The 24,600-nt window shown below is 35.8% G+C and overlaps 4 protein-coding genes across 4 annotated transcripts; 3 read left to right on the top strand and 1 right to left on the bottom strand.

Annotated features, from left to right (window-relative positions):
- Positions 1 to 21: 21 nt before the first annotated feature.
- On the top strand, positions 22 to 6,665 carry LOC145230178 (hydroxyacid-oxoacid transhydrogenase, mitochondrial-like). Its single transcript, XM_080095560.1, has 12 exons — positions 22 to 128; positions 191 to 231; positions 328 to 356; positions 421 to 525; positions 766 to 869; positions 1,258 to 1,454; positions 1,872 to 2,055; positions 2,256 to 2,357; positions 2,501 to 2,650; positions 3,513 to 3,591; positions 4,325 to 4,504; positions 5,975 to 6,665. Exons 1-12 carry the CDS (start codon positions 97 to 99, stop codon positions 6,131 to 6,133), a joined length of 1,362 nt encoding a protein of 453 aa, XP_079951686.1. The 5' UTR covers positions 22 to 96; the 3' UTR covers positions 6,134 to 6,665.
- A 509-nt stretch (positions 6,666 to 7,174) lies between these two features.
- LOC145228347 (uncharacterized protein C1orf50 homolog) lies at positions 7,175 to 9,046 on the top strand. The gene is made up of 5 exons (XM_080093386.1): positions 7,175 to 7,392; positions 7,477 to 7,604; positions 7,821 to 7,898; positions 7,961 to 8,101; positions 8,353 to 9,046. Exons 1-5 carry the CDS (start codon positions 7,374 to 7,376, stop codon positions 8,521 to 8,523), a joined length of 537 nt encoding a protein of 178 aa, XP_079949512.1. The 5' UTR covers positions 7,175 to 7,373; the 3' UTR covers positions 8,524 to 9,046.
- A 722-nt stretch (positions 9,047 to 9,768) lies between these two features.
- Positions 9,769 to 11,009, top strand: LOC145228346 (proteasome subunit beta type-4-like). The gene has a single exon (XM_080093385.1). The coding sequence runs from the start codon at positions 9,848 to 9,850 to the stop codon at positions 10,631 to 10,633; it is 786 nt and encodes a 261-aa protein (XP_079949511.1). The 5' UTR covers positions 9,769 to 9,847; the 3' UTR covers positions 10,634 to 11,009.
- Positions 10,965 to 24,074, bottom strand: LOC145228345 (putative E3 ubiquitin-protein ligase HECTD2). The gene is made up of 19 exons (XM_080093384.1): positions 23,774 to 24,074; positions 23,333 to 23,432; positions 22,606 to 22,874; positions 21,848 to 22,008; positions 21,272 to 21,382; positions 20,970 to 21,108; positions 19,498 to 19,562; positions 19,145 to 19,300; positions 17,513 to 17,661; positions 17,049 to 17,172; positions 16,823 to 16,945; positions 16,558 to 16,653; positions 16,094 to 16,199; positions 15,333 to 15,440; positions 14,820 to 15,068; positions 14,194 to 14,405; positions 13,700 to 13,844; positions 12,832 to 13,004; positions 10,965 to 12,204 (listed from the first exon to the last, which is right to left on the bottom strand). Exons 1-19 carry the CDS (start codon positions 23,879 to 23,881, stop codon positions 12,084 to 12,086), a joined length of 2,715 nt encoding a protein of 904 aa, XP_079949510.1. The 5' UTR covers positions 23,882 to 24,074; the 3' UTR covers positions 10,965 to 12,083.
- Positions 24,075 to 24,600: the final 526 nt, after the last annotated feature.

A 24,600-nucleotide genomic window follows, 5' to 3' on the forward strand; every position in this document is an offset into this window, starting at 1 on the left:
TTTCATAATCGTATGTTCATGCTGTTGCTTGTTTCTGTAGGTGGAATCTTTGTTTAGTATTGTTAACATTTTGCAAGCAAAACCTAAAGTACCAAGATGTTTCTTCAAAAGTTTGTCTTAAAATGGAAGTAAGTATGCTGATAAATGATTTTTTAATAATTTTATAACTTTCTGTTTTTTTTTGTTTTAGCACTTTGGCCAGATTTGCAAATGCCAAGTCATTTTCAACTAGTAAGTACCTATTTTGCAGTAGTTTTTTCTGCAGTGTGGATTATTATACAAGAAAAAGTGGATTTATATACCTTTATTACTAAATTTGCTTTGCAGATGGCATGTTACCAGAATATGCTGTTGAGGTAAGTTTTTTTTCTTAGTTTTTGTAACTTTTTTGGCCCTTTATTACTGCCTATGACATTGCAGATGGCTTGTTCGAATATTCGATATGGGGCTGGTGCTTCTGCTGAAGTAGGAATGGATTTGGCAAACATGAAAGCTAAAAACGTAATGGTGGTCACAGACAGAAATGTAAGTGTTATCCTAGTTTTGAGCAAAACCCTGTGTAACTTGACCAAATGTTACCTGAAATCGGGCAACTAAACTGTTAAAATAAATGGTCTTTACCCTTTAAGTCATTAAATTTATTTATGCTATGCTAATGCATACAGAATTATCCGATTGTTGTAGCATTTGAAAGTAAACATACACTTTTGTTGGAAAAAGCATGATTTGGGTGTACTTTATGTTAATTGACTGATTGTTTTGTAGTTGGAGCGGTTGCCACCAGTTCAGACTGTGCGAGAATCATTAGGATACAACAATATTAAATATGAGATTTATTCTGAGACAAGAGTCGAACCGACCAATGAAAGGTAAAATTATGGGCAAGAAATGTAAGAGTAATATCCATGTGCTTCAAAACAATTTAAGATCGAGTTTGTTTTACATAGTTTCAATGATTACTTTGTTTTGCTTTTTTCTATTATTTTTGTCATATTGATTGACTGCACTTCAAAACATGAATGTTTTTATTGTGAAGTGACAATGAAACTGGCAAGTTTTATTTTCATTTGACTGTTGTTAAATAAAGAAAAACAACATAGAAGATGCTCATTACTTTCATATTTTACAACTTACATGTCATGAAACTTTATGTAGCTATTGTAAGCACACTATATCGAAGTTTTGCTTCCACCTTTATTGTAAATAGAAGGTCTGTTCACTGTATAACAAGTTATCATCTTATGTTTCCTTTTCCAGCTTTCAGGATGCCATTGACTTTGCCAGGAAGGGAAACTTTGATGCTTTTTTGGCTGTAGGAGGCGGCTCAGTAATTGACACATGTAAGGCCGCCAACCTTTACCTCTGCAATCCAGAAGCTGACTTCCTGGATTTTGTTAATGCACCAATTGGAAAAGGAAAACCTGTCCCATCTACTTTGAAACCACTTATTGCTGGTAAGCTAATAAAAGAAATGTTTTATTGATTTATAAGCCTTGTGGTTAATGGTAATGAATGTAATACAACATTAGCTGTGCTCAAATGTTATTATTATTGATAAAATGACTCACTTGTTCGGTTAATTGGCATCATATTGTAAGGAGCAATAATTTTCTAAACCGTTTTTTTAACCGTTTCTAAACCCACTACAATTTTTGATGAGCTGACTCAAGATAAACTTAAACAGATTTATTCCATAAATTGGCATCATATTGTAAGGAGCAACGTTTTTGTGAACTTTTTTTTGTCAAATAATACTCAGTTCTGACAAGCAATTTTGCAGATTTAACGGGTGCACCATGAATGTGTTATTACACCCTGAGAATGTTTACCAAAACATCATTAAAATTTAAACAAAAATTTATTTAATACAGTAACCACCACTGCCGGAACTGGCAGCGAGACAACTGGTGTGACAATATTTGACTACTTGCCACTGAAAGCTAAAACTGGGATAGCCAGCAGAAACCTGAGGCCCACTTTGGGAATCGTTGACCCTTTAACCTTGTTGCACCTTCCTAACAGAGTGGCCTGCTACTCTGGTTTTGATGTGCTTTGGTAAATACATCAAATGCAATGTCTGCATATTTTAACCCAATTAAATTATTTCATTGATTTATTAAATTTTAAGTGTTGTAATTAAATCACTACAAATCCAATTAATTTGATGCTAATTTGATGAGCATTGTGTTTGCATGTATAACTGTGTGTTTAGTTTAGTTTCTTGTATGGAATACTAACTGTGGGTCATCTTTTAGCCATGCATTGGAGTCGTACACAGCAATACCATTTATGGAAAGAATGCCCAGACCTGAAAACCCCGCTGTAAGACCAGCATACCAAGGCAGCAACCCAATCAGGTAAAGTTATACTTGTACCAGTTTAAACTCTACATGTTCTTGTATGGTACGAACCTATGATTGCCAAATATGTTATCTTAATTAACTGATTTGAGATTTTTTGAGTATATCTATCAAATAGAACATGTTTGTTGTGTATGTAGTGATGTTTGGTCCAAACACGCCCTCACCATCACAAGAAATAACTTGAAGCGGGCTGTCAATCACCCAGATGACCTAGAAGCACGATCGCAAATGCATCTTGCCAGCGCCTTCGCTGCAATCGGGTTTGGCAACGCGGGCGTTCATTTGTGGTGAGTTTAAATAATGCATGGCTTAAACCACACGGTGAATAATAATGTCAAACAAAAGTTTGGCGCTAATTGGTTTCTGCGAAGGTTGAAAAAAGATTTGTTAACGACTTAGCTTGTGGTAAGCGCAGTTAGACCTCAAATTGCTAATATTCATCTTGTTCAAGCTTGTAGGCAGCGGTTCTTAACCGGGACCAACAACATGCAAAAAATAATTTACGTTTGCGGAATATTGTGTTATTAAACCTTTTCTTTTCTGACAAGGGGTAGAGTAATTGCCACGTTTTATTATAAGAATAGGGCGTATAATCCTATACACTTCTCACATTTTTCACAATGGGTGCACAGTTGTATATTCGACAACTAATTCAATAAATGCTGTTTAATCTAGCTTCAGTCGCAGGCATTGAAGCATATTTTGTGCTATTACAGACATGCTATTACAGACATGAGTTATTACAATACTGTAGTAATACACGGAACCCGCCTTAAAAAGTTCGGTCCTTGACCGAATATTCAGTCAAAACGGCGAATAATTCGGCCCAATCAGGCTGAACCTATAATCCCGTTTCGCATAGATGTCTTTAGCTGGACCTTGTGTTGTCATTACAGCAGGTGAACTCACGTATATTGAATTCACAAACTTTCGCAATACGTAAGCTGAACAAAACACCCAATATTTTGCAGACAACGCGACTCGCGTTTTTAGAGACAATAATTAGTTCGTGAACAAACTCTGAAATAGTCGATTTTAAAAGTTTAGCCATCATTCAAAACTTCGCATTCTAAAGTTCTGCCCGAATTTAAAACATCGGTACATTACTGTTATATAGACACAAATGTAATCGTAAATTTTATCTCGTAGTCACGGAATGTCGTACCCCATATCTGGATTGGTCAAAGATTACGTCTCACCAGATTACAACAAAGATCAACCTCTAGTGGTAAGTTTTAATCCAAAACTCGATAATGCTTTGGCCGAATGGTCCAGCGCACCTGACCCATATACAGACATACAAAAACTGATCGGGATTCGTCCCGGGGAGTGTCCTGAGTTCGAACCCCGTGAAAAAAACATGTGCTTTTTACACCTATATACCTTGATTAATTTAAAACTACACGGTAAAATGAGTTACAGGCAACGTTTTCTCCAATTTTTAACGTGTCTGGAGATGCGTACAAGCACCCCGAGTATACTGAGGTCCACTGTGAGCAATATTGCATTTGTAAACTGGTGTGCGGGCAAAATATAGATTTTTATGTGTTCGTACATGTACGTACAGGCTCCCTTGGTACACTGTTAGCAACATTGAATGCACTTTGCCAACCAATGCACAGCTTTGGAGTAAAGTATTAGCCTTTTTGGGAACTAATTTTTTGCCATCCTCTTTTTGATTCCGCCAAACTAAGATATGCACGCTATTGGCTCGCACCAGTTTATTTCCAGCATAGATTTGCATGTGTCTGGTCATACACATTTGTTTCCCAGTTACACAAAGGACCACTGTGAGCTACATTAGATGTGCAAATGTAGGTTGCATGAGCTAGGAATGTGAGCAGTCCTCAATAGTGCAAGCGCACAGTTAGACCCCTGACACATTTGTTTTTAACTATCATGGAGGAAATATACATAAATCATGTTCAAAAAAGCAAATTATAAGTTTATTCTGTTTTTAGCCTCACGGTTTGTCCGTCGTCATCACCGCACCAGCAGTGTTCCGCTTCACTGCCCCCGCCTGTCCCGAGCGCCACCTAGAGGCCGCATCCGCATTGGGTGCTGACGTCACCAACGCCAAGCGAGCCGATGCCGGAAAAATTGTATCCGACTTGCTACTCACATACATGGATGAGCTGAAGGTTTTTGTCCGAATACTTATCTTGAACTGATGTTAATGGCTTTAACTGCGCGGTGTGGTTTTAGAGATCTGGTATTTAATCCCGGGCTTGAGTTGAGAACAGTGGTGGGATTCATCCGGTTAGCACCGGTTCTACAGAACCGTCCCACGAAATTTTATGAGATCGGCGAACCGGTTAGCATTACTGATTACTGTCAATGGACTTTTTGGAACAGAACCGGCTGAAAAATATAACTTTTGCAATAACATCGGCTGACAAAAAAATTGAATCCGTCCACTTGTTGAGAACTAAGGTTTTTGGCGGGTTTGACTTACTAAATTATTTTTTAACTCTACACGTTTTCATTATTTTACATTACGATTGATCTTTAAATGATAAGGCAAAAATAGTCTGCAATATACAAAACTTAAGAAACACTGAATTAGACCACAAATTCGGTTTTAGGTTGGCACCCAAAGCTTTGTTTAAGTAGTTCTGCAACAGTATACAACTACAGTTTTCGGATTCCGTGTTGTATCAAGTTTGCCTTTCGCATGTAAATAATCCATTACACCAAACTTTTTCATTTTTTTTCCAAACGGTTTTTTTTCCAAACGGTTTTTTTTCCCTTGCCATTATTTCGAGGGCTCGCGGTCCTTAAACCTAAATGTTCATTTCATAAAAACGAAAGTTGATTTCAGGATTTTAGCTAGTTGTGCAAAATTGCGCATAATAATCATCCAAAGACAGCATGTGACATCACAAACAGGACAAAAACATTACGATTGTGCGCGAACAATCGCATTTTGTTATAGTTGTCATTCAATAAAGGCCATTGTTTGGCAATGGAGACAGTCGACTCTCAATTCTACTTTGATTTAAACTTATTTAGTGGCACAAACTGACGCCAAATAAGATTATAGAATTACTTCAACCGCTTCGCAGTCCCCCCAAAATTGCCTCACGGACCCCTAAAGGACCGCGGACCCCTGTTTGGGAACCGCTGCATTACACAAATACCCTATGCTAAACTGGCACAGAATCAGGAAATGGCTGCAAAATAACGAAATCGGAAAACGCTTCGTATCCAGATTGTTGCTGCAAAATACACATTTTCAACTAAACTGCGGTATGGTAGAGGCAAGATTAAACTCTTATGTGACTCATAAGATACATATATTTGAAACAGTGCATTAAGTCTATTTAAAGTCTTTCTTTCGTATATTACAGAGTTGTAATTATACGTATCCGTTATAGGGCAGGGATCGGCAACCTTTTTGTGCCGCGGACCGTTTTTGAAACTGAAATTTTATCGCGGGCCGGCCTTTAAAAAACTACGAATATTCAACATTTAACCTGAAAAATTATACGGCCCGGTAACGAACTCCTCGCGGAACGGCAGGGGCCGCTGCCCGGCTGTTGCCGACCACTGTGTTAGGGTGTGCTTTTTGGTTTATTTTTTTCACTTTGAAAATTTGTAATTCATTCCAGATTCCAGACGGCATTTCTGCTCTTGGCTACAATAGAGATGATATTCCGGCTCTCGTGAAGGGGACTCTCCCTCAGGAACGCGTCACGAAGTTGTCCCCCCGCAAGGTCGAAGAAGAACACTTGCATCAAATGTTTGAAGAATCGCTCACAGTTTATTAAATTTCGTTCGTATAAAGAGAAGAGAATTCGTTTTTAACCGTTCTGTGTTTTAATTTATGTCAGTAATTCGCTGCATTATAATTCGTTTTTTTCTTTTCTTCCAACTAATTGCATTTCTGTAGTCGTTGTTACATTCTGTAATGCTTTGTTGCAGTTTGATTGTTTTTCGCCGAGCTATTGCTTGTGAGCCCTATTAGCAAGAAACTGAACAGCACCCGTTTAAAACGTTGGTAACATTTTTTGAATATCACAACAATCATGTTTCCGGTTTTATGCTTTAAATGTTGTATTGTTGCTTGGTCTTCATATAGTTTTTCAAGCCGCGCTATCTTTCGTGACCTGCAAAAAATAAAGTTTAAATGTTATAACACCGCTATAGGCCTATGTGATTCATTTTTCATGAGTAATTTTTACAATTAAATAACGCACGTTTAAACAGCAGAATGTGCTACTGTGACGAAACATATGTTTGCAATGCGATCTTTAAATGATGGCGTCTTTACGTATTGAGTAAAAACTGCTAAATGTTTGAGTGTAAGGCTGGATTCAACCATTTGGAAGCCTAAACCACTGATGAATTTGGTGCCCCATACAGTGATAGTTTGTGACCAGAAAAAGTGGTATGTGGCGAGCGAGGCGATGGGAAAATTAGACGCAACTTTGTCATAGGAAATCCGACTTTGCGGTACATTTAAATGTTGAGAAAGCTTCTGTGTACCCAAACGAGGGTTTGTGCTTAATTTGCCGAGTCATGAATCTAGCTTGTTTATATGGTTAAATTTACCGAAATAATGTTCGTTTACACGAATATAATTTTGCATGTTTTGAATAAAAGCGGTTTTGATTGAAAAACTTGGGTTCCGAGCAAAAACGAAACTTTAAAAATAAATTCAAAATTGTTCAGGATTATTTATCCCCAATCAGTGTGACAGTAGGCAGGTATATAAACGCAGTGCGCGAAGTAATTCGGTCTCATTTTAGTTTTGTGAGATTAGGTGAAGGTTGGTCGTGATAGTTGTAAAAAAAGAAAGTTGGTTGTACATGTTGCTATGACTTGTAAAATGAGACAGCTATTGCATTTCTTCGGGTTACTGAAAGACTGATATAATCCCTATTTTATCCTAAATCGTTTGTGAAAAAAAGTAACCTTTTTGTCTTGTAACTCGTTTTGTTTTATCAAAGGTCTGCTGTAAATAAAGCACATAACTACATATTTTCTATTCATTGGTCAACGAGAAAAATGGAAAACAAAGAGCCTGGTAAGGCAGTTCCAAGCTATTATTCTACTTTAAACTATACATGGACCTAAAGTTTGTATAAGGGAAGATATTTTGCTATTTTAGCAGGAACTTCAGGTATTGTTGCAAAGAAAATTGGTCCACATCTGTTGACAGATAAAGCACATTTGGTGGAGGGATCTAAAACCAAAAATCCAGATGATTTAATTGAACTTGCTCAACAAATTCAAAGGGTAAGGGCTGTTCTTGTTTTTGAATAGATTCATTGCAAGAATATTTGTGTTGCTAAATAATGGTGCATATTATAAATAAGCTATGTAAATTGTTAAATTCATGCTGACCTTTTTTTACCTGTTTTGCAAAAATGTTGGGTTATGTTTATTGTTACAAATCACTGAATATATTTTACTTTTTTACACAACAAACAATATAGGAAATGCTTTTTTCAGTGTGATGATTCTATCAAAGCAGTGGCAAGCAGTAAACTTCGAACTATTTTGGAGCAAATGAGAAGTCTGCAAAAACAGGTTTTATATTAAAACTCGACTTGCTTTTCTTATATTACTCTTAGTCACAATAAATGTTACAGGCTCAGCAGTGCCTTGAAGAAGCCAAACGAGATGCTGAATTACATCATGCTGCATGCAATTTCAAGAAAATTCCTGGAAAGTTGTATTACCTGTACAAGCGCAAATCAGGACAGACATATTTTTCAATGCTTTCTCCAGAGGTAGCTAAGTCTTTTAGTGTGGGATGTATACTTTTAAAAAGATATGAATGGCTCAAATGGACCAAGAATATGAGATGTTTTAAATGTTTAGCATGTGTTCAAGCCATTTTCATTTGATACAAATGCCAAAACAACCATTAATATGCTAAAAATGAGTAGAACCAACAAAACGACATTTGTTCTAAAAATGTCAGTGGCAGGTAAGCATGTTTTTGGTGATATATATCCTAGTAAACTGTCCTTTGTTGCAGGAGTGGGGTGTAGGATGCCCTCATGAGTTCCTTGGATGTTACAAGCTTGAGTTTGACTTGACATGGACATTGTTTGAGGACTTGCCAAAACGAGAGGAAGACAATGCAATGATAGAAAAGCTTATCAAACAGCAATTCAATGCTGCCTTAACATATGAACCAGCAACATGATATATGTTATTGTTTTGGCTTTGGTCTGGTGTGGATAATAGCACAATGGTGATAATCACCAAGTAATTATGTGGTGCAACCCCCTTTTTGGGCGTATGTGGAGCTTGGATAGAACATATTCAAATACATTTGCATTTAGTTGCAATGAAATTTTTCTTCAAATGTTGTTGGGCCCCAGTTTTTTATTGTCATGGGTTTCTGTGATTTGATTTCGGGTTTGTCTATCTTCATGCTTTGTCCATAGAATTGTGATTTGCACTAACAAGCCATTTGAGTAGGGAATTAGTCAATTAGTGCTTGTCCAAAAATTTTGAAATTTGTTGTCTTTTATATCGAGTTTTAATAAAATTATGATATCTCGAAAACAACAACCCACACCAGATATTTGAAGGCCCAGTTGGGTAATATCATCGCTCCAATGTTGTAATTTGCACAAGCATACGTTTTTTTTAATTGTTTGTTGCTTCCCCGGTGACTTGTGGAGTTTTATGTAGATCGGAAAGAATGGCTCTTCTTTAACAAATGCAACAGGTATATGCGATAATCCAACGTATTGCTGACTATTTATTGGGATAATTTGATTCGACTTGCTGGCGCTAGTTAATCGAAGTTGTACAAAGTTAAAAATCTTCTTCGTTAAATTGTGCAACATTTGAAATAATCCGCTCATTTTCTTATTCCACTGGCAAATCTTCGCAGTCATAGAAATCATAAGACGACTCTGGTGGTTTGGATTTAAAGTTGACAAAAACTAGTCACAGACAGATTGCAGAAAACAGAAACGTTTCTCGAATGATGTGCATGTGTTTTCAGTGTTTACGGCTTATTTTTACAACTATAGTATCCAATTATTGCTTAGTTTTATCCAACAAATTATGACACATGGTAATGGAGTTGTGTTGTAGACGAATTACTGGATATAATATGTTTAAAAATTGAACTTCGCTTCAGTACACAAAAATCAACTTCAATTTTACTTTTGGGTCAGAGGAATCTGAGCAGAAATGTTGTTGTTTCACGAGTGGGAAAAAATAATGAAGCTACCGTTTTAGAATATAAAATTACAAAAATATATTTAGCATTCCAATTTTTTTCTATTTGACTTTGTTGAAGAACCTGTTATTTTTTAACAGCATAGGAGTGATCAAAATTTGGCTGCAGCTATTTGTATCGTATATGTTGCTTTTAGAATTGACATTAAGTACAAACAGGTAGACTGTCGTTTTAAAAGATAAGTAATGGTTCTTACCATGACTGAAGATTAAAAACAGTCTTTTCTGAATCTGATATGTCTATATTTCAGATTTTATAATAATTATAAGCAATGGCAACTTTCACTCAACCTGGAAAGTATGGCTGCCCGCAACCACTCTTGATGCAGCCAAGTCAAGCAAACCAATGGGAAGCGGAGAGAACAGTTTGTCAAACGTTCGACGAACGGAAGCGAACACAAGCCCCCTCAGTGACTGGAACATCAGTACTTGGTCTTAAGTTTGAAGGTGGAGTTATGTTGGCTGCCGATACCCTTGGCTCTTATGGTTCAATGGCACGGTTTCGAAATGTTTCAAGAATCATGAAAGTGAATGATTGCAGTGTATTGAGCGCTGCAGGCGACTATGCGGATTACCAGTTCATTAAAGCAGAACTAGAGCAAATGGTTATTGATGATGAAGTACTCAATGATGGGTTTTATATGTCACCAGCTGCTGTACATTCCTGGGTGACACGGTACTTGTATTTTCGTAGAAGCAAGTTTAATCCCCTTTGGAACACTGTAATTGTTGCTGGATTTGATGATGGAAAGGCCTTCTTGGGATCAGTTGACAAGATTGGCATTGCGTTTGAGGCCCCATCAGTTGCATGTGGATTTGGTGCCTATCTTGGTCAGCCATTGCTGAGAAAAGCTTTAGAAGATAATAACAACACCCTAACAGCTGAAAAAGCCAAAAGCATTTTGGAAGATTGCCTCAAAGTTTTGTATTACAGAGACGCACGGTCATACAATCGATATGAAATTGCTATTGTCACAAAGGATGGTGTTGTGATTGAAAAGCCAAAGTCGTCTCCTACAAATTGGGAGATTGCTCATTTGGTTAAAGGATTTGAGTGACATTGTTGCAAACTCAATTAAATGATGAAAATTGTAAGCACAGATGGTTTTCTATGCTGATGTGAAGTTCAATACTTTGTTTATTAGTGCAAATTGTTATTACAAAACCAAACAAAACTGAAACTGTATATTTCTCACAATACACTCTGAAATTGTTTTAGGCAAAAAGTGATTGGAATGAAATTGCAAGTTAATTTCAACGTCACATATCTTGTGAGCTTTGCTAAGTTCTATTTGATGTGTAAGAAATTCGTGCTGCCTTTAATGACCACCTGTGCTTATTATTGGCCAAGACAAATCAGCACATCTGAGTTAAAAACCCACACACGTGTCATGCAATGAAGCTCGTTTATTACAAAATCAAGAAATGCTGACAGGTTTTTATCAATTGCTGACAAATAGACAACAAGCACAAAAATTTCGAAGTCCATTTTCCACAGCACCAAAACCTCACTAAAACAAAAACACTACAAATGTACAAAAGTCTGAAAAAGCTCGTCAAAACCAGTACATACATCTTTGCAATTGCTTTTCAGATAAACATTTGCTTGTTAGTCAATCAGTGCGTTAAAAAAACAGATATTTATTTGTAGAAAATAGAAACCAATGGACTATAAAGCCTATGTTGGATTGATTGACAAAGATACAAAGAATATTCACAGTAGAGTTAAATGATTTTGAAACCGACATACAATTTTAGTGTTGTAGTACATATTGAAATTAGATAGGTTCAAATTGGCAATGCAATACATCACAGGTTGCAGGGCAACAACCTCTAACACCACAAACACCTAATATACACAAAGATGTACATGTCTTTACAAGCATTTAAAAAACGACAAGCAGCGGTTACACCTAGCTTACATATCACATATAGCCTGGTATAGTTTTGTACAGCCTTCTCCATGGTAGTAGTAAAAACATATATTGCACCCAAAAGAGAAATGTGCTCGCAAGATTGAAAAGTGCAAAAAAATCACAGTGCAAGTAGCACCGTTGCGTTGAGTGGATATGGTTATGTCGTAGTACCACTTTTTATAAAAACTACAATGTTTTGTGCTGAAACCAAATGGAAATAATAGGGTATAGATCAGAAATGGTGCAATTGCAAGCAAAAAAGTGATGAACAACACAGGGATAGCCCTAAATGGGGTGGTTGGTTTAGTACATAAGTTAAAAACTTGCAGTAGGAGAAGAAACATGCTTGATAAACTTAGCATTTGAAGTTTGGTTCTGGTTTTTGGTACTCAATGTTTAGAAGATATTTTACATGTCCGAAGTGTTATATTTGCATTTGTTGCATGTGCAAAATTGGAAACAGCACAGTTCAGTCTATATAGCATTTAATTTAACCCGTTTGTGAAGGTTGGTAACCTTTGAATCTGGGTTGAAGTTTTTACTTGTGATTAATGGAATATTTCAAACTGATGAAGTTTACAAGGTAGAAATTCTACTGTAGACCAAAACCTTCAGCATTACTGATAGCAATCACAAGTTTGTTTTCAAGTTGTTGCTTGCTTCCGTAAGGTGGTAAAAGCAGTTGATTGAAACAGGTGTGAGCCATTGGTAACCTTAAAAACAAACATGCCTTAAAAGTTGCATTTTATGCATTGTTTAGCAAAAAATGTAAAAGTACATGCAAAACAATTTATGTAGATCAGATTTTAAGCTTGTGTATGTTGATGTAAAACTATGTGTGGTTTAAGAAGTTGTTTTTTACTCCAACTGAGAGCAACAACAAACAGAAAGGTTGCATTTTGTAATTCAATTTTACTTTAAAAATGTTTCTATTGAATATTTCATGACTCCGTTTCAATGATCGCTGTTGTCATGCAAGGACCTAGATCAGGGGTGGGCAACCTTTGTTACTGTAGGGCCAATTATAAATGTCAAAATTGGATCGAGGGCCGCACATGTGCATCACACAAAGTGATTTTGTTTTTTACCAAATATGCTTAACTACTAGTATAATTCGTATTTGATTAGCCACATTTTGCCAGATCGCAGAAAACTAGCATCAGGCGCATTAATCAGCTCATAAATATTTTGAAATCCAAACGTCTCTGCGGGCCGCACAAGCTTTAATGAAGGGCCGCATGCGGACCGCGTGACACAGGTTGCCCACCCCTGCCCTAGATGTATTTCTTATACGCAAGTATTTTAGTATTTCCGAAAGAGTTGTAAGTTTTATCACTTACATATTTTGGGCAGTTGGCGTTCGAACTATTTTGAAGTTGAGCTCTTGCATGCCACCTACTGGCACTCTGTCACTCCCAGTGGCAAAATGTAGAAACTGCTTCTGCAAATCACGTGAAAGGGAAAAGAGAACGTCCCAGAAAAATATGATGGTGGGATCATTTGGAACAAAACCCTGGAAAATAATTTAGAAGTATAACATGCGTGTAATCAACACAGACAAAGTGTCTGGGAATCAGTAGGGGTGGGCCGATACAAGCCTGAACCCCAGTATTCGGTAGCAGTTGCACAAACTGACCTAAGCATTAAATTTGCATATTCATGCCCAGCTAAGATACGAAAATAATGTTTGAAACTGAAAGGATATGTAGGAACAAAAATTAGTGTTGTTTAATTGATTAGATATTGAAAAAATGTGTACTTCTGGGGCCTGTACAGCTTAATACACCACTGGTGACATAAGGGACCTAAGAAAGGTACAAAACTAGTGTGGAATTGGGAATGTTTGTGATGTTACAATACACCGAGCATTAACGTGAGATGCTCTGTGTTCGACCAAACAGAACTTTTGCAGTTTTGGCCCATCTGTAAAAATCAATGCCTCACAGCTAAGCTTAACAATGTTTTGCGGGCAAAAATTTAAAACAAGTTTAGATTTTGATATGACATCAAGCACAATCTTCTACATCTGGCAATTTTGCTCATAAGTATGTTCCCAAATGTCAAAACTTGGTCACATTGTAGTTTTAAAGGCAAATGTGGTCAGTCGTCAAGTCCTTATATTCTCATCTACATAAGCAGTACAGGAGCTTCGGTCATTACCAGTTTTATTGTGAAATTTTAGACTTCAACAAGACACTTTGCCCCTACCTTGTATGTGGTGTACTTCATTAAATCTCGGAGGTCGAAACCAGAGTTTCCACAGACCAAAGTTTCCAATTCTTCAGCACAGAGGAATGATAAGGCATTGGAACAACACACAGTGTAGAAGCCATGATGAAATGCCAAAAATTGCCTAAATCATACATTTTATTGTCTGAATGTCACAATACATTCAGATTTAGTCATTCATATGTATTTGTAATCTAGGTAGCAGTAGGAAAATATTTTTTATTGTGTTTGTGTTGTACAACCTTTATATATTTGTGCAGTTTGAAAAAAATTAAAGTTTTGGGGGCCTGTGAATGAACTGCTGGGTCATTTGTGGTCAAAGTGAACGATCAACTTCAAAAAATCACTATTTCTTGACCAAGTGGTTTAAACAAACCAGCGTTTGACAAAACAACAAAGAAAAAAAAAACAGACAAAAATAATGTGTACCTACAACAAAATTCATATTATTTGAAAATGACAGAAACTCTTACCTATATACAGCTTTATTAAGCTTGAAATTGAGAAAAGCTTGAACATATTCATGTCTGTTTTTGTTTGTTACTGGAATTTTGTCCCCTCCGGGTTTGAGTTGGACAGTTTTTAGGGTTCCGAAATCGGTTTGTGATGTTTGAAAAGTATAGTCAAAATCCTCCTGTACATCACCTTCGTAACTTAGCAGTTGTTCCAAACCATGAACCATGTCCTGAAATTCAGTAAAGCTTGCCTAAAATGCAGAACTTGGAAGGCTTATAGTACAAAATGTGCATGTGATTTTGGCATGCTTCTTAAAAGTATGAAAACCAACCATTTTCCCTGCCATAAAAAAAGCTTAAAAACTATACATTTTTTTGTAAAAATTGTTTAATATAGTGGTTCTGAAGTCTTTTATTAATAAACTGTAAATAAACATAAAATTGCCTACAAATAAAACTGTTCAAAAATAATTTAAAAAGCAAACAAACCACAAAAAAGTTAATGTGAAAAATGGCTTTTTTGATACCCTTGGTTGCTGTGTTATTAAAACAATCACCAATTTTTGAAAGCCGTACAATAAAAAGATTGTCATGCTGTGTTTACAACATGTTTACAGTACAAATAACATTTTCTAGTTTCTTACTGGGTCAATACTGCGATAATCTTCCAAGGTGACTGGGATGACCCCAACAGGTGTATTTGAGGCAGGTGTTTCTGATGCTTGTGACGTCACTGTAGTTTGTTGTGGTTTAGACGGACCTGTGCTACATTGGTCTGCAGCATGACTTAGTGGCGAACCAGGTCTTGGCACTGAGGACAACAGCTTTCGATAGCAGACCATTGGCAGTCTAATGTCCAGTGTAATACAGTTGTAGACTGCAAGGCCCATAAGCTAGTTCAAAAGTTGGTTAAGAAAAAGGCTGTAAATGTATTTTCCTAATTCTAGGGTTTAACCTAAGGCCTTATCAATCTAAGCCTCCGGATATGCCTTTGGAGATTTCAAGCCTTGATAGCCAAAATTATCTAATTTAGTATTTTTAGGACTTATAACATGTTAATGTAATTATTGTGCAAAACAAAAAGTGGGTTAAATCAACAAATGTATACAATATTTAAAATCACTTGCCACTAGCAAAACATGACATAAAAAGGATACAACTCCGACAAGAAACAGATCTGAGGAGTTTTCGCTTGCATTGTCGGCAAACCAGTAACACCGAGCCTTCTCATGGTAAACAAATGTGTTGTATTCTGGTGACAGGACCTAAAATAATAGTGTTTAGTTTCTTAATCTAGTAGACAGAAACCATAACAACACAGTATTAAAAGTAATTGCGATTTTTTTGACAACTTCTGTTTTTTTTACTCAGTTAGCATGCAAAAATCTTTCAATCCACTTTATTAGTTCAATTATGATCATATTGAAGTAATATTTGAACATCAATTTAAGAGAAAACTGCAAGTTCTATTTAGCCTGGTACCAAGCATCTTATGCCTAGGTTATTACTAATGACGACCAACCCTAATCAAACTATTGCATCATAACGGTAGCTTAGTTACCATATTTAGCATTGAAAAGTTTTGAATCACAATAAAATTAAACTGAAATCATCACTCTAATTTTTTCGTGAGTAAAGCATGACACATTTTCTGACTGATACGCAAGTATATTTGTCACAAAAACTGTAACACTGAATGATGAAAATCACCTATTTATTCTGACATACATAATAAATTGTAATTTTTATGTTATGTCGACTTTTCCAATTTTTTTTCCACGACTTTTCCATGTAAAACCGCCCAGTGGTGGAAAAAGAAAAGCCGTCAGCCATGGCACTGAATATGAAGTATTGGGTAACAACTATTAAGTAATGGTTCAGCTTCAGCAACAGGTGTAAGCTATTCATCTTTTCTTACCTTTCTCAGTAAAAGGAGAAACCACTCTTTAGTCAATCCCCCCATGTCATAGCCAGGTTCCCCGACAAATTCTACACGCAGCTTCTTTTTCAAATGCTTTCGGTTGCTGGACATTAAATATTTATGCAATTAATTCCTGGATGTATTTTTCAATAACTTAAGTGCAGACAATTATCTTGTGAATAATGTATGTAAACGTATGTCTATTGACAAAGGAAATTTATGGTTTTTTTGTAATGAACAAATTAGTTTTTTCTGTACATTATGGGTAAAGTTGTTCTAAAAACAACGGTCATTTTTCTCTTCCAAACATTACTTACACCGGTTTTGAAATAATTGATCAGATTTTTGTAGATTTTTTTGTGTTTTCAAACCCCTTCAACCCCAAAATATTTTAGGGCTAAAGTGGTACATCAGCAACAGTCAACCAAAGCATACTATCACAGAAAATATACCAAACATACTTGAAAATTTGTTCAAGTGAGTCTTGAAGCATATGTTGTCGGCGAACTGATATATTAAAGAAGAGTTGATTGACATTGGGAGCTCTTGAAGGTCGCCTAATAATAACATGCAAAGTACACTTCGTTACATAAGATACTTGAATTAAAATAGACCATAGTCTCAAATCAACATTTGTTAAACAATAGATAAGTCTCTTAGAAGTGGTTCGCTTGCCGATAGGTATATGTTTCAAAAGAAATTTTGTATATTAGGCTGTGTACAAACCTTCTTATTGTCTGGACCAATTCATCCCTTGCTGTTCGTATCATTTGCCTTTCCTGGTCATGTTTTAATATACGAAGCTTTGCAACAAGGCTAAGCACAAAGGGAAAATGGCAAAAGGTGAACCTGAAACACAACAACTATTATTAGCATTTTTTATCAACAAAAATATGGAAATCAGATGTTTAATTAGCAGAATACAAGCATGGAAAGTGAATAGAATTTATACCCAGAATGTGAGGCCGGATTCTCCCACTGTCGAAACTCTGCCATAACATCAATATGATCAAGGGTATGGTTGTAAAACTCACGATATGAAACAAGACGAGGTTTCACCAAGTTGTTAGAGTTATCTGCAAAAAAATTCAAGAAAACACATTTTTCATAAACAAAACAATAAAATTACACACATTAAAATAGGAAAGTTTAAAAGATCAAATGGATCCAAAAACACACATTAAAATAGAAAAGTTTTTTAAAAAAAATCAAATGAATCCAAAACAAAAACACATATTTTAACCAAATCAAAAACATGGTTTAGTGTTTCTCAACCTTGTAAGGTCAAAAACTATATTTGCATCAAAATAACCACTCACAGATTAAGTAAAAGCAGAAGTTATAATGGTAGGAAAAAAATGTAAGTCGTTTTACCCTTTTATATCACTAAATATTGGGTGATGTACAAATACTTACTCATAAGTGAAAGAACTTTGACAGCTGAAGGAATCCACCATCCACAGTTTGTCATCGGTGGCAGGTCATCCGATTGACCCGGAAATAAACGGAGCGTGACAAACTGGTGAAGTCGCTCAACCAGAGGTCGAAATCGGGGAGTTGACAACCTAATTGTGATGTTAAAAAGAAACTTGTAAATGTTGCTCAACTGACACACTATGAACATTGAACAGTATACATATGTTGGCAATTGAGCAGTGTCTAAGAACTAAAATAAATGATTGACCAAAACCTGCTTTAAATAAGTTAGTGGTAAGTGCATGTTTAAGATACATAATGATATTATCAATAGGGATGTTCAAAGTAGAATATCGAATCCTTTGGATTCGAATCCATTTTTGCCGTTTATATTGGGTAATTGGAACCGATATAAATGTGTGCTCTCGCCGTTGGTAAAAAATTTATACACATGTTTTTACGACGTAAAAACGCAAAAGACGGCAAGTGACTCGTCGCCGTCAAATCAGGGAGCGCTATACAACGCCATAACGACGGTTGTGCGTTGGAACCATAATTAACGATTAATGCACTTGTTACGCCATCTCATCACGTCATTATGTTTGCCATTAAACGACGTACAGGCGATTTTTTGCAACGTCTTACCAGCATCTAATTGCTTTCCGACTTTGACAACAAAAAACGTTTAACGGTCATGGCAGTACGCAGCGTGAAAGCATGGGATTGTCTGTCAATATCGCAAAAACAGTAAAGGAACCCCAAACATATGACGATTGGGTCAAACATAAAAATGTAGTGAGTAAACGCTGCAAAGTTCACGTTTAATGTTGCAAAATCGCACGTAGTTTAATTGGGATTTGAAAATTTATCACCCAATGTCCCAACTTTGTTTGCTAGGGTGCCTGTTTTTGCAGTTGTTTTAGGTTAACAAACGTTACATATTTGTTCGCTAGGGAGTCTATGTCAGTCCTCTACCACCAGACAAATCAAATTACCACAAAATGCTTACAACATGGTTACTCTACTGAAGGCAATAAAAATCACTGAATAATATTGTTATAATTATTTTTTAACCTTATGCTAATTTTTCTGGCTTTGTGGATTTGGGGGCATTTATGTTCAATGCAGTTGTGCAAAGTTTTTTCTCAGAGTTTTTCATTGTTTTGGTTGTTTTTTTACGTTATAAATGAAGAATATGTTTTATAATGTAATAAACTAGTCTACTTTAGTTGTTGTCAAGATTAATGATTGCACAGTCAAAAATAATATCAGAACTGGATTCGATATTCTAGATTCGAAACAATTATTCTAGAATACCCAGCTATTCTACTTTGAACATCCCTAATTATCAACCTAATATTTAGTTCAAAAAACAATGTACCATATTCATATAACTTTTGTCAAGATAATGGCTTGAACATTTGTGATTAAATTTTAGTAAGTTTTGTTAATCAATGACTTTTTCAAAAGCTCAAGATTGCCTACAAAAACATTGCAGCCAATCTTCTTTTCCACACAAAAAATGAAGTCCTACTAGCCATTTATGTGTGGTTTAGTACAAAACCTATAGTGCTTGATGCTTTGTGGACTATGTCTAACAAGCACAAGACAACAAACATGTGTTTGAATTACCTCCTTAGCCAGTGAGTTAAAATATGTTGATCCCGTTCATTTAATGTTGCTATCTGTCGCAGTAGATGAGCATACACAACATATGTATCAATTCGAGCAAACATCGGATTTTGCAGAAGAATGAAATAAGCACGAAGGTCGCTCTCTGTTTTTTCACTGGAAGTAAAAGCTGTTGTCAATAGCGCATACAAAATCAGTCATGTATTTTTAATGAGGGATTGTCAAATTATCGGTTTTAAATGTCAAACCTTTATATGTATATTGACAAAACATATTGGCCTTGTTTGTCTAGCCAACAATTGTGCAGACATGTATAAAATAATACATCGACATTGTGTAATGGCCATGTTTACCTTTTCCATTCATTCAGCAAACAATTGATAATTCCCTTTAAAACCAGTTTTTGAATCTCCTGGCTCTGCAAAAATAACAAAATTGGATAAAGCATTAACAGATGGAGGAATTAGGGCAATGTCACAACAAGCAATTGCTGCAAAACATTGGGTTAATGGACAACCATGCTTTGGGGTGTAAATAATACAAAACATGTATTCGGTAGGCTAAGGCAACAAATCTAGCCCATTGTTGTGTAACATGAATAGCTGATCTGGCTGTGTGTATTTTAGCATCAAGCCACTGATGTTACAGTGCTGAATAGGCCTCTTCAGACTGAACAAGCCACTCGGACCACACAACAATAGACTTTGCTAGGCCCTCATGACAATTGTCCAAAACATACAGGATTCCAAATGAATCTTTCAAGCGTGAAAATCTGATTAGGGATTTGAGTAGGATGTTGTGACGCATAGGAAAGGGGGGTTTCCTTTGGAAGTGGACTTGACTTCCTTACCAACACAAATGAGAATTATACTTAATTTCCTGCTTTTGTCGCTGCTAAATACAACTGTCACCGAAGGTGATCAATGAAAGGCATTTATGGGCCAATAAAGCTTCAGACAGTATTGCGTTTAGACACAAAACTTTTTGATTTTTCTATCATTACAGGTTGAAAACAAGCAAAGTTCTTAAAATTTTATAATAGTTATACTGTATAAACATGGTACCAATAAGCAAAAAAGAATTAAACTATCTCTTTAATACTTTATCCAACTTATCTAATATACTTTATTCAATAGGTTCTTATTAATCTTTGTAAGATTATTACAAATCATAATAAAATCCTGTTTATCGCATAAAAATGTATTTTCATTTATTTCAAACCATATTAGTGGTTCACCCAACAAAACAAGATATATTAAGTGGTCCATAACATTTTGAAGGGCGGTGACTGCACAGCTAGCACAAAAGATTCCAACACAATCAAATATTCGTTGTTATGAACTTTTACCCTGCTTTGTCAACCATTGTGCAATATTTATAACTTTGACCAACGTTGAACGTGACTCACCTTGTGTCATTATGTGTTCAATTGTGATTTAACAATTACCCAAAAAAATTGGACACAATGAATATACAAAGATGAATATCTAATGCCATGAATATAAATTTAATGAAATGACGGTTGACTACAACAATGTAAAATGTAGGTTTGTAAAATAACTTCAACAGACAAAGTGTGCCTAAGCTGGTTTGTATAGCCAGAATCATTAAAAGATTTTCAGCTATATTTGAGTATTGTCACACAAGCTTCTATCTCGAAATGTAAAAAAGGAAATAATTAATTTTTAAAGCACAAAAAAGTTTGATGACCAATACATTGTTTATATGTGACATTTAAACTTTTCAAGCACACACTGCTCAGCATATTAAATGGCAATGTGAAAAACTGCAACTTACATATGTATTAGGCGAAATACAATCTTACCATTTGAAGAAGAGTTTCATAGACAAAACCGACAAATTTTTGCTGCACGCTGGAATCCAGGAGGTATTCAGGCAAATTTGTTGAAGAATGACTTGCACTTTTTTCTGAATTACTGGTACTTGAACATGGTATTGAAGATCTACAAGTCAACAACATGTTTTAGTTACAATACTGTTGTGCCTGACTGCTGTGTTAAGAGGTCGGCACAGTAATTAAACTGCTTGGCATATTTGTTAAGAGGAATTGAATGCTGCCTAGGTGTATAATTTGTAAAAGGTCAAGCTCGAAGGTGTCACAAGCACCTTTGTTTCTTGAAAGTGTCGTTTATTGACTTGAAGGAATCAAATGCAGATCTGTAAAATTCCTGAAGTTTGTAAGACTTTTTGCTCTTCTTCCACTTGTCAACTTCGGACCTAAAGGAATAAATCCTTCACTTAAAAAAAATTCTTACATTAAATCAAAACATACAAAAATAGGTTCAAAATCAGAAACATATTTTAGACCATGAAATACGAACTTCTTTACAAGTCAATACTGCTGATGTTTATTTTTCACTGTAACAAGTGAACAAAAAAAGTTTATGAAATTTTCCAACATAAACTTTAAGTACTGTTTCAAAATCAGTTTAAATGAAATCTGTTCCAAACATATCTCATACATAAAAAATTTTGAGATAGACATTCCCATGATGAGGTCTATTGCTCAACTACACAAGAACTTCTTATTAAGGTGTAGCTGCAGCGCCTTTAGTCATGATACACTAATTCTGGCTTGGTGATTTTTTTATTGCTATTGTGCCACTGTGTTTTATTTTTTAGGAAGCAAAATAAACCCAACTCAACTTTAGCCAATTCCCTGTGAAAGAGCATCAACCTTACCTAAATTGCTTGAATGTAAAAGCCACCAAAGACCTTGAAGTCGTAGGTTGATGTGGTGACTGTGGGACATGGTGGGCTTCTCTTGTGTTGCGACAGCAAGAAGTTCTTGAAACTTTCACATTCTCCAAACCACCCTGCTTCTCCTTTTCCTTTGCGGGGGCCTTAACATTAATCATGACCATCTAAATTCTAGGCCAACAACTTATTACATTGTAATAGGGGTCACAAACATTTTTGCAAAAGAACATGCAACTTTAATAATTTGTTCTCAAACACCCTCTTGATAGACCACAAAACAACAGTTGAGAACCAATGCTTTATAGGGGATGGTACTAAATACCGCATGTGACCGCATGTGATTCCTCTTAAAATACACCATGGTATGTGAAATATAAGAATGCCAGCCCCATCAAGAGTAAAATAGACCAGATTCTAGGTTTATTTTAATTACAAACCTTCACCCAACCCTAATAGTTCTAACTGTCAGCGCTTTCAAAAGTTCGCAAAATTGATTTTTCGTAAAAGCATATTCAAGTCCTTCATAGATTCCTGCCATGCGGTCACATGCGGCCACATGCGGCCACATGCGGCCACATGCGGTATTTAGTACCACCGCTTTATATGTCATAAAAACTTTGTTAAAACATAAAGTGGATAAAATAAGAAACTGTTATAAGGCACATTTAAAACATGAATAATCAAAAGTTGCACATAAGATATTGACCCATTAAATCATCATAATATAAGTCCAGACTTACTGAAGTTTTTGAACTATGATTTGTTGGGTGACGTTTGGTTTTCTGTTGAGCTTCCAAAACACTCTTGTTTGGTGGTGTTGGTGGCGGTATCACATCGTTAAAAGTATCCGGACTTATAGAGTGTGCATTTTGATGGTCCTCATTAAGAAATGATGCTGAGGAGTCCTTTACTTTATGTAATTTTGGATTGTACTTGATAGAGGGTTCAGAAACATCCAAGCAGGCTTTTGAGGTTTTGATTGCTGTACTTGGCAGTGACGGTAAGTTACCTGCACCAAACTTAATCAATTTATCAGGAATGAAAAAAAATATGAAAAAAATAAACCCACATACAGTAAACGTTGATTAATCCAAATCTACTTATAATTCGGATAGAACTTGAGGAACAAATGATTGGTAATGGGGCAAGGCCTAATCTACATGATTTAATATGGATCTTTGGGGTACCTGGACAATTTTTTGTGTCCAAATAGGTCCAGGTTAACCAAGGTTTGCTGTATTTTAAAATTCAAAAGGCAGTCAGGCAGTTGCCCAATTTCCTTGTAAAGCATGATGTTATTGATTTTACAGAAACAAGAACATGGGCATTGTAAACACTTTTAAAATTGAAGTTAATTGGTGGTAGTAATTACAAGCCACCGGTCAGAAGTTTAGGGTACAATGCAAAGTCTTGCAAAGACTTAAATGCACATTGATATTTTACTAATAAAAACAAGGTTTCACTCACATGTTGTGTTGTATTCACTGGTAGAAGGCAAACAGGTTGCAAGCTCTGGGGTTTTTACTTTTCTTGATGCAATCATTGTTGGAGTAGATGATCTGTTGCCCTGAAAACAATTGGTTATTAAGTAAATTTGTGAACATAAGTATCCAGAACTATAACCTCAAACAGAACTAATCTAGGTGACAACCAAAATTTTGAATTTAACATTTACTAAAAGTTAGCAATTGAAACTCATTGTTGAGAAAAAACTTTAAAAAATGCATTGAAACGGCTCAAATTATAATTTTAAAATGCAAAAACACAGTGCTATTTTGGCTGAACACATATATTTTAAAGACACATTCAAGGTGATAAAAATGTATTTAGTAGAAGCTTATCTTTATTCAAATTATTTTTTGCAAGTGCAATATAATTGCATATTTCCAAAAAAATACTGCTACATACCTGGTCAATAGGAGGCAGTTTTCCTGGTCTTGCATCAGTTGATAAGCGGTTAACGACAGCACCTGATTGCGAATGACTTGAAATAGATGAGGAACTAGACGACTGCATTGTCGCCGTGAATAATTGATGAAAATCACATCATTATGCCCAGTTTGCAGTTGTAAGCTAACATGCAGTTTTGCACACGTTTAGCAAAAGGTTGCAACAAACGTTTTGTACAAAAATTTCAGGTTTTCGTACACTGTTGAATGCAAACAACTGTACTGTATGCTACTGCTAGCACCTAAATAAACAAAAACACAGATGAATACCGAACTGAGTTAGCAACAGCATTTCCTACGTCGATTAAAGACCTGTCTGTGCGGTTTTAAAGATCAAGGCTTATATCTGATTCTAAACTACAATTCTCAGAAAAGTTTTTACCCAAACAAACACAAAACGTCGTACATTTTTTAGGTGCAGTGTTTTAGATTTAAGCTTCTCTGCTGCCTTTACAATTTTAAGTTGCACCTAAACTGTGGACCCATCACGACACGCGTCGAGAGAACGACTGAAATTTCGTGGAAGTCGATCGCCACTTTTTTTATTGAATGTCAAACAAGAAAATCAACAATGGCTGTCACGCATGAGTGGTTTTCTTTGCCGGCGGACGCATACAAGCAAAGCATGACAACAGCTCAAATGCAGCGCAGATTGCAGCAGCTCGAATGCCTCTGCAAACAACGAACAACCTTAGCTTTAAGACCGTACATAAGGATTGAAAAGCGCCTATCGCTCGGATTTGTAAACAACGAGAAAAACGCATTGTGTACACAAAGGCCGAATAA

Source organism: Phallusia mammillata, chromosome 5 (assembly GCF_965637545.1).
Source record: "Phallusia mammillata chromosome 5, kaPhaMamm4.hap1.1, whole genome shotgun sequence".
Classification (NCBI taxonomy): domain Eukaryota; kingdom Metazoa; phylum Chordata; class Ascidiacea; order Phlebobranchia; family Ascidiidae; genus Phallusia; species Phallusia mammillata.

Coding starts and splice junctions, on each gene's coding strand:
- LOC145228345 (XM_080093384.1), bottom strand. CDS start 23,881: ATGCAGTCGTCTAGTTCCTCATCTATTTCAAGTCATTCGCAATCAGGT. Junction 16,946..17,048: donor AATCCGGCCTCACATTCTGG/GTATAAATTCTA, acceptor GTTGTGTTTCAG/GTTCACCTTTTGCCATTTTC. Junction 16,654..16,822: donor TTGGTCCAGACAATAAGAAG/GTTTGTACACAG, acceptor TGTTATTATTAG/GCGACCTTCAAGAGCTCCCA.
- LOC145228347 (XM_080093386.1), top strand. Junction 7,605..7,820: donor TTGCTCAACAAATTCAAAGG/GTAAGGGCTGTT, acceptor TGCTTTTTTCAG/TGTGATGATTCTATCAAAGC. Junction 7,899..7,960: donor TGAGAAGTCTGCAAAAACAG/GTTTTATATTAA, acceptor TAAATGTTACAG/GCTCAGCAGTGCCTTGAAGA.
- LOC145228346 (XM_080093385.1), top strand. CDS start 9,848: ATGGCAACTTTCACTCAACCTGGAAAGTATGGCTGCCCGCAACCACTC.
- LOC145230178 (XM_080095560.1), top strand. CDS start 97: ATGTTTCTTCAAAAGTTTGTCTTAAAATGGAA. Junction 357..420: donor TACCAGAATATGCTGTTGAG/GTAAGTTTTTTT, acceptor ATGACATTGCAG/ATGGCTTGTTCGAATATTCG. Junction 870..1,257: donor GTCGAACCGACCAATGAAAG/GTAAAATTATGG, acceptor TTCCTTTTCCAG/CTTTCAGGATGCCATTGACT.